Source organism: Cygnus olor, chromosome 21 (genome assembly GCF_009769625.2).
Source record: "Cygnus olor isolate bCygOlo1 chromosome 21, bCygOlo1.pri.v2, whole genome shotgun sequence".
NCBI lineage: Eukaryota > Metazoa > Chordata > Aves > Anseriformes > Anatidae > Cygnus > Cygnus olor.
Window position 1 is genome coordinate 1438894 of NC_049189.1, and position 13993 is coordinate 1452886.

Sequence of the window (13993 nt, forward strand, 5' to 3'; positions counted from 1 at the left end):
CCTTAAGCTTTAATTAAAAAAATCCACAGAATTTTAAAGAATCCACAGCAATAAAAAGCTCTCTTCCCATACACGTGTACAGAGCCCGCTCAGCGCCCAGCAGTGCTCTGCACCCTCTGTGCTACCTGCAGCGCCTGGGGCCCGCTACAGGTGGGAAGACACTCGCATGCTGAACGAGCTCGAGAGCCAGGTGAGCCTTTTTAAGCACAAAGACATGAGCAAGAGCTCCTGGTGAATCAGAGGCGTTGGTAACGAACGCCCACTTGAAAACACGGTGTAAAACGTTCTTTGCCTGTACCAGCTCCAGGGGCACTCAGCTGAGTCAGCCTGACACCACATCCAGAACCACAGAAACCTTCCCGTCGGAAAAGACCTCTAGGGTCACCCAGTCCAACCTTCAATTTGCCCTTTGATGAAGGGCAAGAATTTTTTGTGCAAAAGGCAGAAACACCAATAAAATTAAGAAACTGATGATCATTAAAAACAGACCAAAAAACGGCCCGAATGTTTAAGATTATGGGTTGGGGCTTTTTTTTTTTTTTTTTTTTTTTTTTTTTTTTGCAACACAAGAGTATAAACTACAGGAACCAAAATGAGGGCCATCAGTAAGAAGTAGTTTGGGTGTAAGAAACAATTATCTTTCCGGAAATAAACAATACGACTATAACTAATAAAATGGACAATTCAAGAGTAACAGCACTATGTCAATAAGCCAGCAATCAGAAGTTATGAGTAAGTTCAAGTCATTGTCAAGTCAAACCCACAAATTACAGAGATGTACTGTCAAAAAATAATGTCACACTGCATCAGGGACATTCCTCTTGGCATACAACAAAAGCAGATTTGTTAGATTCATCACTATTGTATGAAACAAAAGGCAAAATTTGTAAGAAACTGGGCAAAAGCCTAGCGAACATGTTACAGAGCGAGGACAAATTCCTCCATTTTTCTTTTCTCCTCTTGCTGCCAACTGTCTGCCTACTCAGTCCTGACCGAGGACGGAAACACATTCAAGGCACATCACGGAAAGCTGCTTAGAGCATCTCTTAAAGGCTGTTCCAAAGAGCCTTGTGCTCAAAGGAAGCAGCTCAGAAACCAGCACAGAGGCAGAGGCAGCATTTATGACGGGTTCCTGCCCAGCACCAAGGCACTCGTGCAGTTTTTCCCAAGTGAAATGCTGAAGGCTCTGAGCGGGCGTCTCCGAACCGCCCTCAGGCACACCAGGAAGGGAAAAGCTCCCAGAGGTACCTGCAAGCACGAGCAAGGTCAAAAGAAATAGTGTCGGGGTGGGTGTAAGACAGTGTTTGAGGACATCTGATGGAGGACAAATACTCCTTCCTTTCAGGTATGAAACGTTCCTGCCGCATCGGAGAACACAAGCGTGCCGCAGAAACGAGACGCGCCACGGAGAAGGGAAGTTTGCTCAGGTACACCGCAAAACCAAACCGTATCGCAAAGTCAACGCGGACTGCAGGGAACGGGTATGGCCTGTATCAGGCATTCAGTGTGTAACGGAGATAGGAAACTTCTTAAAAACCTGAAAGTAAATACCAACTTGTACCAGCAGTACAAAAGACAAGGACAAAGTTACGCCAAGGTCACAGGGAACAAAGCTTTGCCTTACTCGGGTCTTGTCTGATTTCTAGCAGCCAAGGAGGACAGCTGTTTGCTCAAAGGAAAGCTTTGTTAAAATAAAAATAAAAATTAAGATCACCTCTAAATACTATGCTCAGAAAAAGAAAGCTCCCCCATCTGTGCAGGAGCGATTCCCATGCTGCAGCCTACAGACAGTACTGCACTCTCCTGGAGGAACCGGCCGAGCTTTCCCTCAGAAGCAGCTCGCTGCGACCGGCACTCAAGGTAACCTCGAGGTGCCCCGTGCCTACAGGCTCCTTGAAATAACCAGTAAGTAACCAGAACGAGTTCTGCAGCAGAATGACTTTTGTTTTTATGGCAAGTGTATTCTGCTTTCGCATGCACTCCGGACACGTTTCACAAGTAAACAAAAACATCTGGACCTACTTCCCCGGGCTTCGCAAAACCTCACTGTTCACTGATTTCTGAGGCTTCACAATCAGGAGTGTAAATGTAATCAGACAATTCGCAATGTTAATACTCAAGTTTGGCCTCTGGGGCCATATTTCTAAGAAAACAAGGCTGCTGTGAGTGCTCTCCTGGCTTGCTCACTGAGGTCCGACAGCCTTGTCCCACCTCCTTGTTCCTTCCCACCGCCGTACTCCAGCACCGACCACCGCACGCCGGTAGTGCCTGCTGGACCTGACACCGCGCCGTGCTTCACGCGGCAGGAAAGGGAGGTAAAACGGTGCCACATATTTCGAGGGACAGAGCTGGCTTATCAAAGAGCATGCGAGTGGGTCTGGCGAACCTCTCTAACCCAGCTGACGGGTGAGCAGGCGTCCCGTAGCGCTGGGTGGACGTGAGGGCTACAGCAGAGAAGTGGTTATATATTATATATCACACCACGGACAGGTGCACTGGGATAGGACTGCAGACACAGACCGTAAATCTTTGGCTACACTTCACTGTCCCCAGAACCCACTTTAATTTATGTTAATTCTTGCAGGTATGGATATTTGCAAATTGAGAATATATGGGAGTAAAGGAGACTGACACAATTTCTGGGACAATCCCAGAAAAGCAGGGAGAAAGATGTAGGAATTCTGGGATAGTGCTGTTTTTCCTATTGAAGACCTTTTTTTTTTTTTTTTTTAGTTCTTAGAGGAAAATGACTTTTGCATTCCTTTATCTTTGCTGCAGAACAGGAGCTCAAGAACATCTAGGGTGTTAATGGGTACATGTTATTTTTCTATGACCAGTTAATAATGCCCGCACAGCTAACATGGACTGGAAGTCAAAGGTAACACACCCAACCACAAAACATGACGCGACTAATCATATTTCTTCCATTGCGACAAGTTCTGAACACAATTTGAAAATGACAAGCGCTTTAAGAAGTGACCCAACATCATTTAAAACCAACCTTCTTAAATGGTGCTAGAGCAATATTTGTAGCCCCAGAAGCTATATTAAAGGATTTCTGCTGCTTTTTGAATACCCAGTGGAACTTGGGATACAAAATAACCTGGGGAAATACAGCATTAGCAAAGTCACTGCTTCTGTCCCCAGGCCAGCCAGGACTCAGTCTAGCTTTACGAACAGTTTGCAGAGAAGACAAATGAATGTGATTATCACATTCAGCACGCTTACCTCCCATCCAAAGTTTGTTTCCTTTAATGTGCTCCTTTGTACTGTCATATAAGGTCCAAATCTTTCCCCAACTTCAATCTTCTTTTTGGCCCAAATCCCTAGCCCTGCCCCTGGGACCGAAGATTCTCTGAGTTCAAAATCTGGTGGGATTGGAATGTCATCAGGAATGTAGACAGGAGCTTCATAAGGTGAGCCCTCCTTGGGAGTGAAGTCCTCGCTGGTGGGAAAGGGTGATGGAGGTCCGACAGGGATGGGGGACATAATACTGTCCTCTGTTTCCTCCTCTGCACTTTCGCCAGCAAGGAGATCAGGGTCGGTCTCGTACATATTATTTACAATCTCGCTGTCACCTAAAAGGGGAAACAGCAGAACAAAACACACTGAAATACTCACGTGAACATCAGTTAATCTCTTCTCGGGACAAAGTTTCATTAAGTCTAGTTCACACACTTTAGGGATAGGAGCAGCGGCGGAGAAAAGGCAATCCTCACCTACAGAGCTCAGGTGGACCTGAGGTGAGAATATCCACACTGGCTGCACAACGTTTAGAGCTACGTAAGGATGGAAGGGAAGCGAGTTGGAGGCTATCGTGTTATACTGGGTCAGGGATCCTGTAATGCTTGTCTTTCAGTAACGGAAAGAGGGAACAAACACAGAAGAAGTACACTCCGGCTTTGCTGTAACCATTTACCGTTTTAACTGGTTCAGCACATTTTGTAGGGGAAAGAAAAGGAGTAATTCAGATAAAATTTGGCTTAAGATTCTACAGTCACAAAGCATAAGCCGTTTGAAGGCCTTTCATCTTTTATGGTGCAGAAGCAAAAAGTGTTTGCACGCTTGGGAAGGGCAGATGCTCACTTTTCAGCTTGCTGTAGCCCAGCAAGAGGCAGCTTTCTGGGCACGGCTGCTCACTTCTGAGCAGCTCCCAGACAAAACCACCCTCAGGAGCATCGCAGGTGCCTACGGCGCTCCACGCACATGGCTTTCCCTCGTACGAAAAGCACCTGGGAGGCACAGTGAGTGCGTGGCAATGCACGAGGGACCTCGTGCACAGGTATCTCGGACCTCGTAGGAGCTAGACCCCTGCACGCAGAGCTGACAGCCCCAAATTCACTGCTCAGGCTTGCCAGGAGCCGCCTGCCCAGTGCTCGGGCTGCCGGGGCTCAGCGCGCCATGCAGCAGAGGCTGCTGTGCCCATCCAACTGCACCTCCGGGATGAATGCCCCGTTTCAGGCAGAACAAAACCATCACTAGTTTACAATATTATTTTAAGACTAACGTGCCATACGTGCTTAAAGAGTGAGCATTTTAAGCTACCCTCTTCTCAAGCCCAGTCCAGAGGTCATCTCACAACCTACCAGGACAGGGATCTTGCAGCAGTGCCACAGCGCTCAGAGACCAAGCGAGGGAGAAGCTGCACGCTGCACCCTGGAACCGATGATTTTCCACGCCACATTTCATAAACTTGACAGAAACAGACCAACCCAATACCTACTGTAACGTTAAGTGTTTAAAAGAAGCCCATACACCTAAAAACACAGGCCTGAAGTATTTATTTCATACCATTCAGAACATTAGGCTTAAAAAACTGATTTGTGTGGTCTTCCCACGGAAGCATCAGCAGAGCTGCAGCTGTTTTTCCCATGCCTCGAGTTCTTCAGATGTACAGGCGGTAGGAAAAAAATACGTAAACACATTTGAACAGGACGTTTACAGAATAAAGGCAAAATTGTAAGTAGGAGGAGTTAACGCCACTAGCCAGCCTCGATACCCACATCCTGTTAGAAACACCACGTCAACCCTTTGATGCCTGGCACCTTCAGGGTGACTGCAGCACCCTTCAGTTCCGTGCCTATGAAAAGGCCGGGGATCAAATTAAAATAGGAAAATAGGAAGGAACTGCATAGGTGTGCACGTGTGTGTGTTTGGGGAAAAGTGGCCAAACCCAGAAACCCCGAGAGTAAATAGCCTTAACCCTGCAAGGCTTTTTCAAGCTTCATTTTGCCAGAACAATTAGGAAATGAGCGCAATGTTAGCAAGCACGAATTATTACACTTCAGAGAATTACAAGTCAATTACATTACTAAACCCGTAACAACATGCATCCATCTTCTGGTTTGATATTGGCTTGTACAAGCTAAAAATATTCTTCAAACATCCCTTCCTCTTCCATCACTTTCCAAAAACAAGTAAATAATCGGAGACAGGTTTACCGGAACGCACTGAAGGGCAACCAAAGAAGAAAGCTTTGTGAGCAGGGAACTGGACTGGGCTAAGACGTTTTCAGGAAGATACTTTAAGGCAGAAAATGTCAGGTTGTTGGATCCACAGTGCTTCACTCAGGGATTTCACAGCAGAATTGTCCTTGCTGGGTGCAGCCCTGCCGGGGAGCTGCCCCAGCTGCCGCCCACCTTACGGAGCAGCCCAGGGCCAAACCTCCAAGGCTGCCTCGCCGTAAGGACCCGCGGGGCATCCTCGAGCCGTTCCCCGCTGTGCAGCCAGGATTCCCCGAGGACCCGGGAGCTGTCCTCCTAGCAGAGACTTGGCCACGCTCGCGCATCGGCAGCCGGGCCAGGACGGCCGTCACTCTGCTTTGACGCTTCCCTCCCTGCCACCCGGCCAGCAAATGCGGAGAATCAAAGCTGAGCAGATGTCAGAGCTTGGATCCCAAGAACACATTTCATTTCCCTATTTTCATAACCAAATACTCCAAAAATTTCAAAATTAATTGTCTCCTTAATTCCTTTGCTTTCCTGACCATACAAAATTTTGAAATTTAAGTCTTTTGATTACAAAATGAGTAAGTTTTGTTTTGTTTTAAACAAAATTCCACAGAGAAAGAAAACTTTGGGTTTTGACCAACTTTCCCTTGGACTCGCATGTGGTGAAATTCCCACAGTCAAACCACATTCTGCTGCATTTCTGCTCGGCATACACTTATGAAATGCAATTATTATTATTGTGATGCTATGCTGAAAGCTCCCATTAAGCCTGATTAGCCAGCCCTGCTTAGGAGAGAGCTCCTTCTGCAAAGAATTTACAAACAGATGGAAGGGGAAACGGTTTGCTGCAGTCTTACAGACAGGACACACAGCCACGGAGAGAACACACAGGTTGCTAACAGGAGCTAGAAAACGAGCCCCAGGCCTTAGCTTATCGTGTCTGAATCCTTCTCCTCCTCCCAATAAAGGCTAAACAAAGAGAAGCCGTCAGTCCCCCAGACTTCCACCGCAGCTCCTGTCTGAATAAAGCGCCATTCACCAGAACTTCTACCTCTGCAAACACCGATGGTAACTATGATGGGAGGAGATTGTTGGTTTTTTTCCCCAGTAAAGTGACAAACCCAGAGCAGGGTCATTTGTAAGAGCACTGCCACAGTTTGCAATGTAACTGGTTCTCTCCTCGCTCGCTGGAAGGCCAAGAACTTGAGTTCTTTTTAAGACTCCGAATACTCTACCCAACAGCATGTTATTTACTTTTCTGAAATTCTGTTCTGTTTATTTATTTATTCAAGGTCTGATGTTAGAGGTTTATAATTGTAGTGATCATCTGAAACATTTTTTGGGCAGCCAAAACCAAAACCAAATCAGAGGCGAAAAGAAAAAAATATCCAAGCTGCCTCCTTAGAACAGAAAACCCGCGATGCCCCACTCGGCAGCTCCTGGTACCCACCCAGCACCTCCATCCCCACACGAACCCCTGAGCCAGTCGGGGCTGCTGCACCAGGGAGACCCCAGGCACAAGGCGAACAGACCAAACAGATTTACCAACAGATACGGCACTGACAGATTTTGAGGACAGAAAAGAGGATTTGTGCTAATTCCACCTGACCTCCTGCGTAACTCAGACCACAGGACTCCCCTGAATTATTTCCATCTTCAAGATCAAAAGGTGACACGTAGCTTATCTCTGAGGCTGAACAAACCACCCTGTTCCAAGATTTCCCAGCGATGGCCAACGAGCCCGGTACAGCACTCCGCGGTCACACCGCCCTGCCTCACGTTGGCCCAACAGCAATTCCCGCTGGGGATAAAAAAGGGCCGTACGCCTTCCCCCAGCCGCACAAAGCAGCGGTTCGGCAGCAAGTGCTAATGGGGGAATTGTAAGGCCCTTTGTCTCCTCTCTCCCTGGCAAGCCGTCTGCCTCCTTTTTACCTTCTGCATTCAACATCTCCCCCTTTTCAATTTTTGAGGATGTCACCTCTTAACCTCTTGAATAAGCTACGTAGGATAGAATATCTTTCGCTGAACTGTGTGTTTGCAACCCTTTTAAGACTCCTGACTGAACCATCTGTGGTTTTTCAACAACTTTTTTGAACTACCTATGGCAGAACTAGCTATAGGATCATCCAAGTGAGTGCTAGACCCAGAGATCAGTGATCCAAAGGGACTCTGCTGAAGGCAGCAGGCTTCATCTTTGGGATGCATCTACCTCTTCAGACTGTTAGCGCCAGACAGGGCTTTTTCCAGATTTTGAGATCTTTCTCGTACAAAGAATAACACCTTAATGTCATAAACCATACTTAAGAGAGCAGAGTTATTCAGGCACCACAAACCTGTTTAAATACAGAGTTATCAGAACTGGGCTCACGTCCTCTATTCCCCGTATCTGACTAACGATGCACGTGCACGCAAATACATTTAGTTCCAACTTCCCAGTGCACAAAGACTGTTAATTATATTTCCCTCTAATTAAAAAAGAGCGCTTTCACTTTCATGGTTTGAGATTAAGAAGAAAATAAGTTTCAGACATCTTCCCTGAAAGCTCCTAGGAAATGAAAAAGGAATTACTGTATGTATGTCTTCAAAGTTTTCTGCCAGATTAATTGGAGCGCTGGCTTGTATATAAGAATATCCTATTTGAACTGAGTGTGACAAACCGATATATTCAGTTTGTACCAACCTGAAGCAGAATTGATTTTAATTCCAAATATGGGGGTTTAGCTGGCAACATAAAGTTTGGTAAAATGTTAAAGCAATATTCTGAAATACCAGTCAGTAAGAAATTGTGTAAAACAAAAACGGTTCCCACCCGGATTACAGTTACTGGAAGTTTGTTGCAGCTGCAACATAAAAAAATCCACAGTTATTAATCATTAAAATTATTCCTTAATTAATAAAAAATACCAGTATCCCCATTAGCTAGTGCATCAGCTTTGTAGCACACATTCCAGCCACTGGCTGAAACCAGTGTGGACGATTATTTCCTTCCAGTTCCAGAGTTCACAGAGCAAAAAGTGATGTCTGTTAGTACCCAACTTTTCTACACCAAACAGAAGATACTGTGTGTGTGGAAGGGGAAAAGCACCTCGAGGTATCGCAGGCAGTGGTTAGCTATGCACCAAAATGTTATTCTAAGAAGGCAGTCTCGGAGCAGAACTCCTGGAAGAGGTGCGCTGAAATGCAGAATCAAATTTAATAGAGGGAACGGTGCAAAAGAAGTGGCAAGCAACCAAGGCGGATGAATAAACTGCCTTGGAAAAAGGCAGGCTTTGAGTAGGTGCTGAGCACCGACTGAGCAATCAGCTGAAATTTCCATTTCAGATTCTGGAAATCCTGCCTGATGGGAATAAAACTGGTATTAGACAGAGACTAATTTATTAATTTAAAGTTAAATAGTTTGTCACCGAGCAGAAAAGGACACATGGGCTAAACAACTGCTCCTCCCTCATTAAAAAAAAAAAGATACTGCCACCAAAGAGGCATATCCTAAGTAAATCTCAAGCAGGCCCATGCACGGGGATAGATGCCTGAGCTGCTGGCAGCCCCACAGCTCGTGCTGCGAGGAGTCAGCAGAGCACGGGAAGGTACGGAAAGCTCCAGGGGCCTTGAGGTTTGCCCACAGCCCCATGAGCATCCTGCATGCTGGGGCCATGCCTGGTGCTGGCCGCCTTGCTGAGAGGTGCCGAGGCCTCCCTGCTGCTCTGCTCCTGCCTGGGACGGTGCCAGCACCATCACGAACATGAAATAATCACAGGATTGAGAAGCAAGGTACGCAACCAGCTCTGAACGTGCTACAGACCCCAAACAGCCCGCCCAGGGAGCATGAGGGACGTAGGAGACAGGAAGATTTCGAGTGAAAATGGTAGAGTCGGGGTAATCGAGTGTGGGGCATTGTTCCAGGAGGAGTCGATCGTGGAGCTACAACATTCAAATGTAACGGAAACGGGGCTTTTTTCATCCAGAAAGGGAAAAAAAAAAAAAGCAGGGGAGGGAAACAGATGAAGGGGAAAAGAAAAACACATTTGTCATACAATACAAGTAGCTGAAGTATTTTGGGAACAGATTTGCCATCTCTCAATTAAACATGAGGCAGCATGACTGTGCTTTCATTGCACAGTAGTTTCCACTATGATAACAAGTCCAACAACCGCCTCATTGTGGGCCGTGCAGAAACGAGAGGGACTCCCACAGTGCATATTAATGACTGACCTCTGATGTAATCGGGGGGAAAGCAGCACCCAACAAAAATTACAGTTTTCACGGCAGCATGGCAGGCAGCTCTCCCTGCCAGACACAAACTGTCAGGGGAGAGCAGCTGAAGCGGCCAGGCTCAGGCGGGGTATGCATACTGCATCTCTTCTCTATCCTCAGAATACACCTTCTGTATGGAAGGCACATCTCCTCCTCCTCTTTTTTTTTTTTTATGGCTAATACAGATTTTCCTGAGTTCATGCCTAAGAAACCTGGTGGCAGACTGCACGATAGAAGAGGATTTTGATTCATTTGCCAACATTTTTTGCTCCAGCTTTGGAGAAGTACAGAGAACTGCCTGCTAGGGTTTACAAACGTTTCCTCTGCTAAAAAGCACAACCCTCCTTACTCAAACATGTCACCAGAAACAAGCTTTCATAAGTATTATATGCTCCATAATCCTGAAAATACTTGTGGTTGCTGTAAATGTTTTCTCTCCTGGTATTAGCAAGTCAAATTATTTTCTACTCTATGATTAGCCTCTTTTGCACTTAAGAAACAGGAATTCCAACCGAGTTGAAAAGCAAAACTAGGTTTAGTGGAGCATGACCTGTGAAAAATTTCAAATGACACGAGTATAAAGACACCTCACTTCTGAACACTGTTAATTTAATCTCTTATATGGGATAATAAGGCCAGTTCTGATTAAATTGTAATTTACTCTGAAGTCGAGCCCACATTTGACTAACCTCGTATTTCAAGAAAAATCATTAAACACAGGTAATCTCTTCCTTCTGCCTTTTCAGCTGCTAAAATCAGTTACCGGGGGCTGGCAGCGGGCACAAACTGAAAACAAAAATTAACTTTTTCAGGCCATGACAGTTCTGATACAAGAGAGCACAGGGGATCCACGTGAGCAGAACCAGCACCCAAGTGTGTGCACCACATCAGCTCTTTAGCTCAGCAGCTTTTACATGGCATTTTTTACCCACCAGGGCTGCCAGAGGAAGCCAGAGTCACTCCTATCGCTCCAAGCAGAGTTGCTTGGAGAGAACAGCTGCATCTGATGTCCCTGAAACATAGAGATGTGCTGGCAGATCTCCCCAGGTCATGGTTATTCCAGGGATTTTAGGAAGATGCAGCAGCTGGGGTTTACATTTGATTAGACCTGATGTACCTGGGACAAGGCCACCTACTCACACTACTTCTCCAGTATGGATTATGCCTCCTGAATTTCTGGTTATGGCACTGCTGATAGCACTGCAATCGTTGCACCGTGCTGCAGAACCTTCCACATTGCCCTTGCTGAGCACCATGCCATTTACCAACCTCAGTGTTCCTCCACCTTACTCTAGACGTAGCACAACTGGTACAGTATGAGCAGAGAACATTTTCCTGTCTAGAAACAAGTTTCAGTTCTGCCGAGTTTCATCACAAGTTAGCTGGCTGCGATTCGAGAGCTCTATGGGATGCTGCATTCACCGACAACCGTGCTGTCCTACATCTGCCCCTCTTCCAGCGGCGAGTATTTCAGTGCTCTGGAATGTCTGGTTATGTGAAAAGCAGTACAGAAATATAACTTGACCTTATTGTTATTGTCATGAAACTAAAATTAGTCCTTCAAAGCTCGCTAGCAAAATTACTCAATAAAAAGACGCATTGAAAAGTTGTTTCCACAGATAATCAGATATGGGCACAGGCTTAAAATCTGTGTGACACCAATGAGGTTCCTGCAACAATGGAAGTGATGCTTTGGTATTGGTGAGAGACCTCATGAATAATCTCTTTAGCAGCTGTAATGAAAGAAAAAAAAAATCTAATGTTAAAGGAAATGTTTGTAAAAGAAACAATGTGGTAGATTCAGGGCAGGGTTCTCCTTGGGTTTGTACTTGTTTTTTAATATGCTTATTAATATTACTATATAAAATTCTGCAGAGGAAATATCTATTCATCTGAAACAACAAAGCATCTTTTATATTCACAGGCCATCTCCGACTCCTCAGCTCGGGAAACTTTCGGAGCACACCAAGAAGGAATTCCTCTCAGGCAACCAACGTCTGACCAGTAAGCACAATCTTCCGTGGATTGCACTGACCTTGAAATAAACATAAAGCTGGGCCCAATCCCACATTCCTCCCGCACGCAGAACTCCCATTGAGAGCACTGGGGATATTAAGAGCAAAGAGAACACAGGACTGAGCCCATAACACTTTTGTCATACTCCATGGCATTATGCTGTTGGCTGACACTCGGTGACTTTCCAAGCTGAAATTTGGCAGCCAGCTCCAGAACGGGATGTTCACAGAAAACAGCTCATTTTTACTTGCGCATAAAATAACAACCGGCTCAAGTCCACGATGCTGCCAGGTCAGAGGATTCTCTTGTAGAATCGGTTTGTATTAATACAATATACATGTAAAAAGCTGATATTTTCATTTTCTAAATGACAAGGAGAAGAATTACAGGCTCCCGCTGAATTCATACTCTGCTTCGGAAGCTCACCCGGAATATCAGTCTCAAGAAAAGAGTTTGAGCAAAATGGTAAAACACAATAAAATACACATGTATATGCACAGGGGATTATGACTTTGTGTCTGAGACTGAAATAACACAGTGATAAATAGACAGACTCTTGGCCTTAGGGATTAACTGGTAGGTGAAAGTCTTCTTACCCCATTATTCCAACTCCGCAACTCACTCCTAGCTCTAAGTTCAGAAAGGCACCGGGGTCCTGCCTGAAGTGCTTGTTCCTGGGCTACTGCAATGCGAAAGGTACCAGCAGAAAGCGCACACTGGGCCAGGAGCTCCCTGGGACCTGGTTTCACTGGTCCGAGGCCAGGAGGGCACTGGGTGATGTCCAACAGCTGCCCCAAGGGGACCAGGAACGTCGGCACCACCTTTAGGGCCCCTCAGCACACATCCCTGTTCCTGCACTCTGTGGATTTCCCTTTAGAAACATTCCCCAGGGCAGAAGGGAGAAAGAAAGCGATCAAACAGGAAAAAGCCCGGCTACAGTGCTACGTTAGAGAGAAGGCACGGAGCACTTCGCACCTCCAGAGACGAGACCGTACACATTTCAGAGCGGGGTGACAGGAGTCTGTGCCTATCTGCTGCACACTCAGGATGTTTCATCAGGGAGAAAAAAAATAAAAAAATTAAAAAAAAAGCATTTTTATGACTGATTTGTAGACCGGTAGAGCTGGAACAAATCACCATTGCAGCCTAATTCAGCCAAGAGTGCAAACACTCACATTCAAGCAACCATGTGCTTAACTGCTGCCAGCAGCTGCCAGGGCTCATTACCTCTCGGCACCACACTGCCCACCTACGATTTACTCGAGGTGCTTCGCACCCAGGAGCTGCACCACAGCCACCCCACGAGCCTTGGTCCCATCCTGCCGTGTCCTGACAGGGCCAAGCCACCCGGCAGCCACGGGCCCAAAGGTGGGAGCCTCAGCCAGGGCCACAGCGGGACCCGGGCACCCACCCGAGCGGGGGCTTCGGAGCTGCGAGCGATCACAGAGATCAGATTGCCACCTGATGGCCGCAGCTGAAATACAATAGAAAACCGGAAACCTGCCTGCGCTGAATCTGTCTGTCCTCAGTTACAAAAAGGCTGGTTTCCAGACGTTTCAAGCTCCACGTGCCACGGCCGGCGAGCCCTGCCACACGCCGCGTCACGGGCTCACACGGCGCAGCTGAGGTGCCCGACGTGCATCCCCCACAGGGCACCACCGTGCTGCCCCCCTAGGAGCAGTTCCCTGACACCCCGATGGCGAGGACAAGGGGTGCCCGGCCACAAGGCAGCTCTCACACAAGGGCCTGTCCCCACCAGCTGACCCAGTGCCACAGACAACAGGGTGGTGGGGGTTATAACGCCCAGAGAGCGGGGTAAGACAAGGGACCAAAACTTCCGTCCGAGACCCTCTCTGGGAGGTAGCCTGAGGTGGCTTTCCCACCACCAGGAAGGATGCGAAGTACTGCCAGAACTGCGGTGACAGGAATTAGTCCTAACTCACCGAGAGCGGGGCTGAAGCATTAAATGCTTCGTGACCATATAAAAATGATGTTTCCTCCATCCACAGACCGCAGTCGCTTAATTTTTAATGGCTGTGTAGAAAAGACAATAAGGAATAAGTTACTTCAGGTTCTTGAACCCATCACGAGGTTTCTTCTGTTCTTTGCAGGAACCTCTCCCCTTCATGGGAGCTGTACTGGTAAGAGCACGCACTGCGTTTGCTGGCGAACACGGGGCAGAAAGCGGCACATCCAGCAGCCGCCACAGGAACTGCCCAAGGGCCGCCTCCTGCGCACACGCGGGGCCAGAGGCCTATGGGGTAACCTCCAGCTCC

At 47.0% G+C, this 13993-nt stretch overlaps 1 protein-coding gene across 5 annotated transcripts in view; it reads right to left on the bottom strand.

Annotated features, from left to right (window-relative positions):
• The window catches only part of PRDM16 (PR/SET domain 16), a 310444-nt gene that overhangs the window by 183253 nt on the left and 113198 nt on the right, over positions 1-13993 (bottom strand). For 4 of the 5 annotated variants that reach the window (XM_040533380.1, XM_040533378.1, XM_040533382.1 and 1 more), the window contains one exon: positions 3229-3578. In XM_040533380.1, the coding sequence (XP_040389314.1) occupies positions 3229-3555 (327 nt within the window). In that variant the 5' untranslated portion in view covers positions 3556-3578. Of the gene's footprint in view, positions 1-3228; positions 3579-13660; positions 13795-13993 lie in introns of those variants that run through there. The other variant, XM_040533381.1, reaches the window with a different exon arrangement.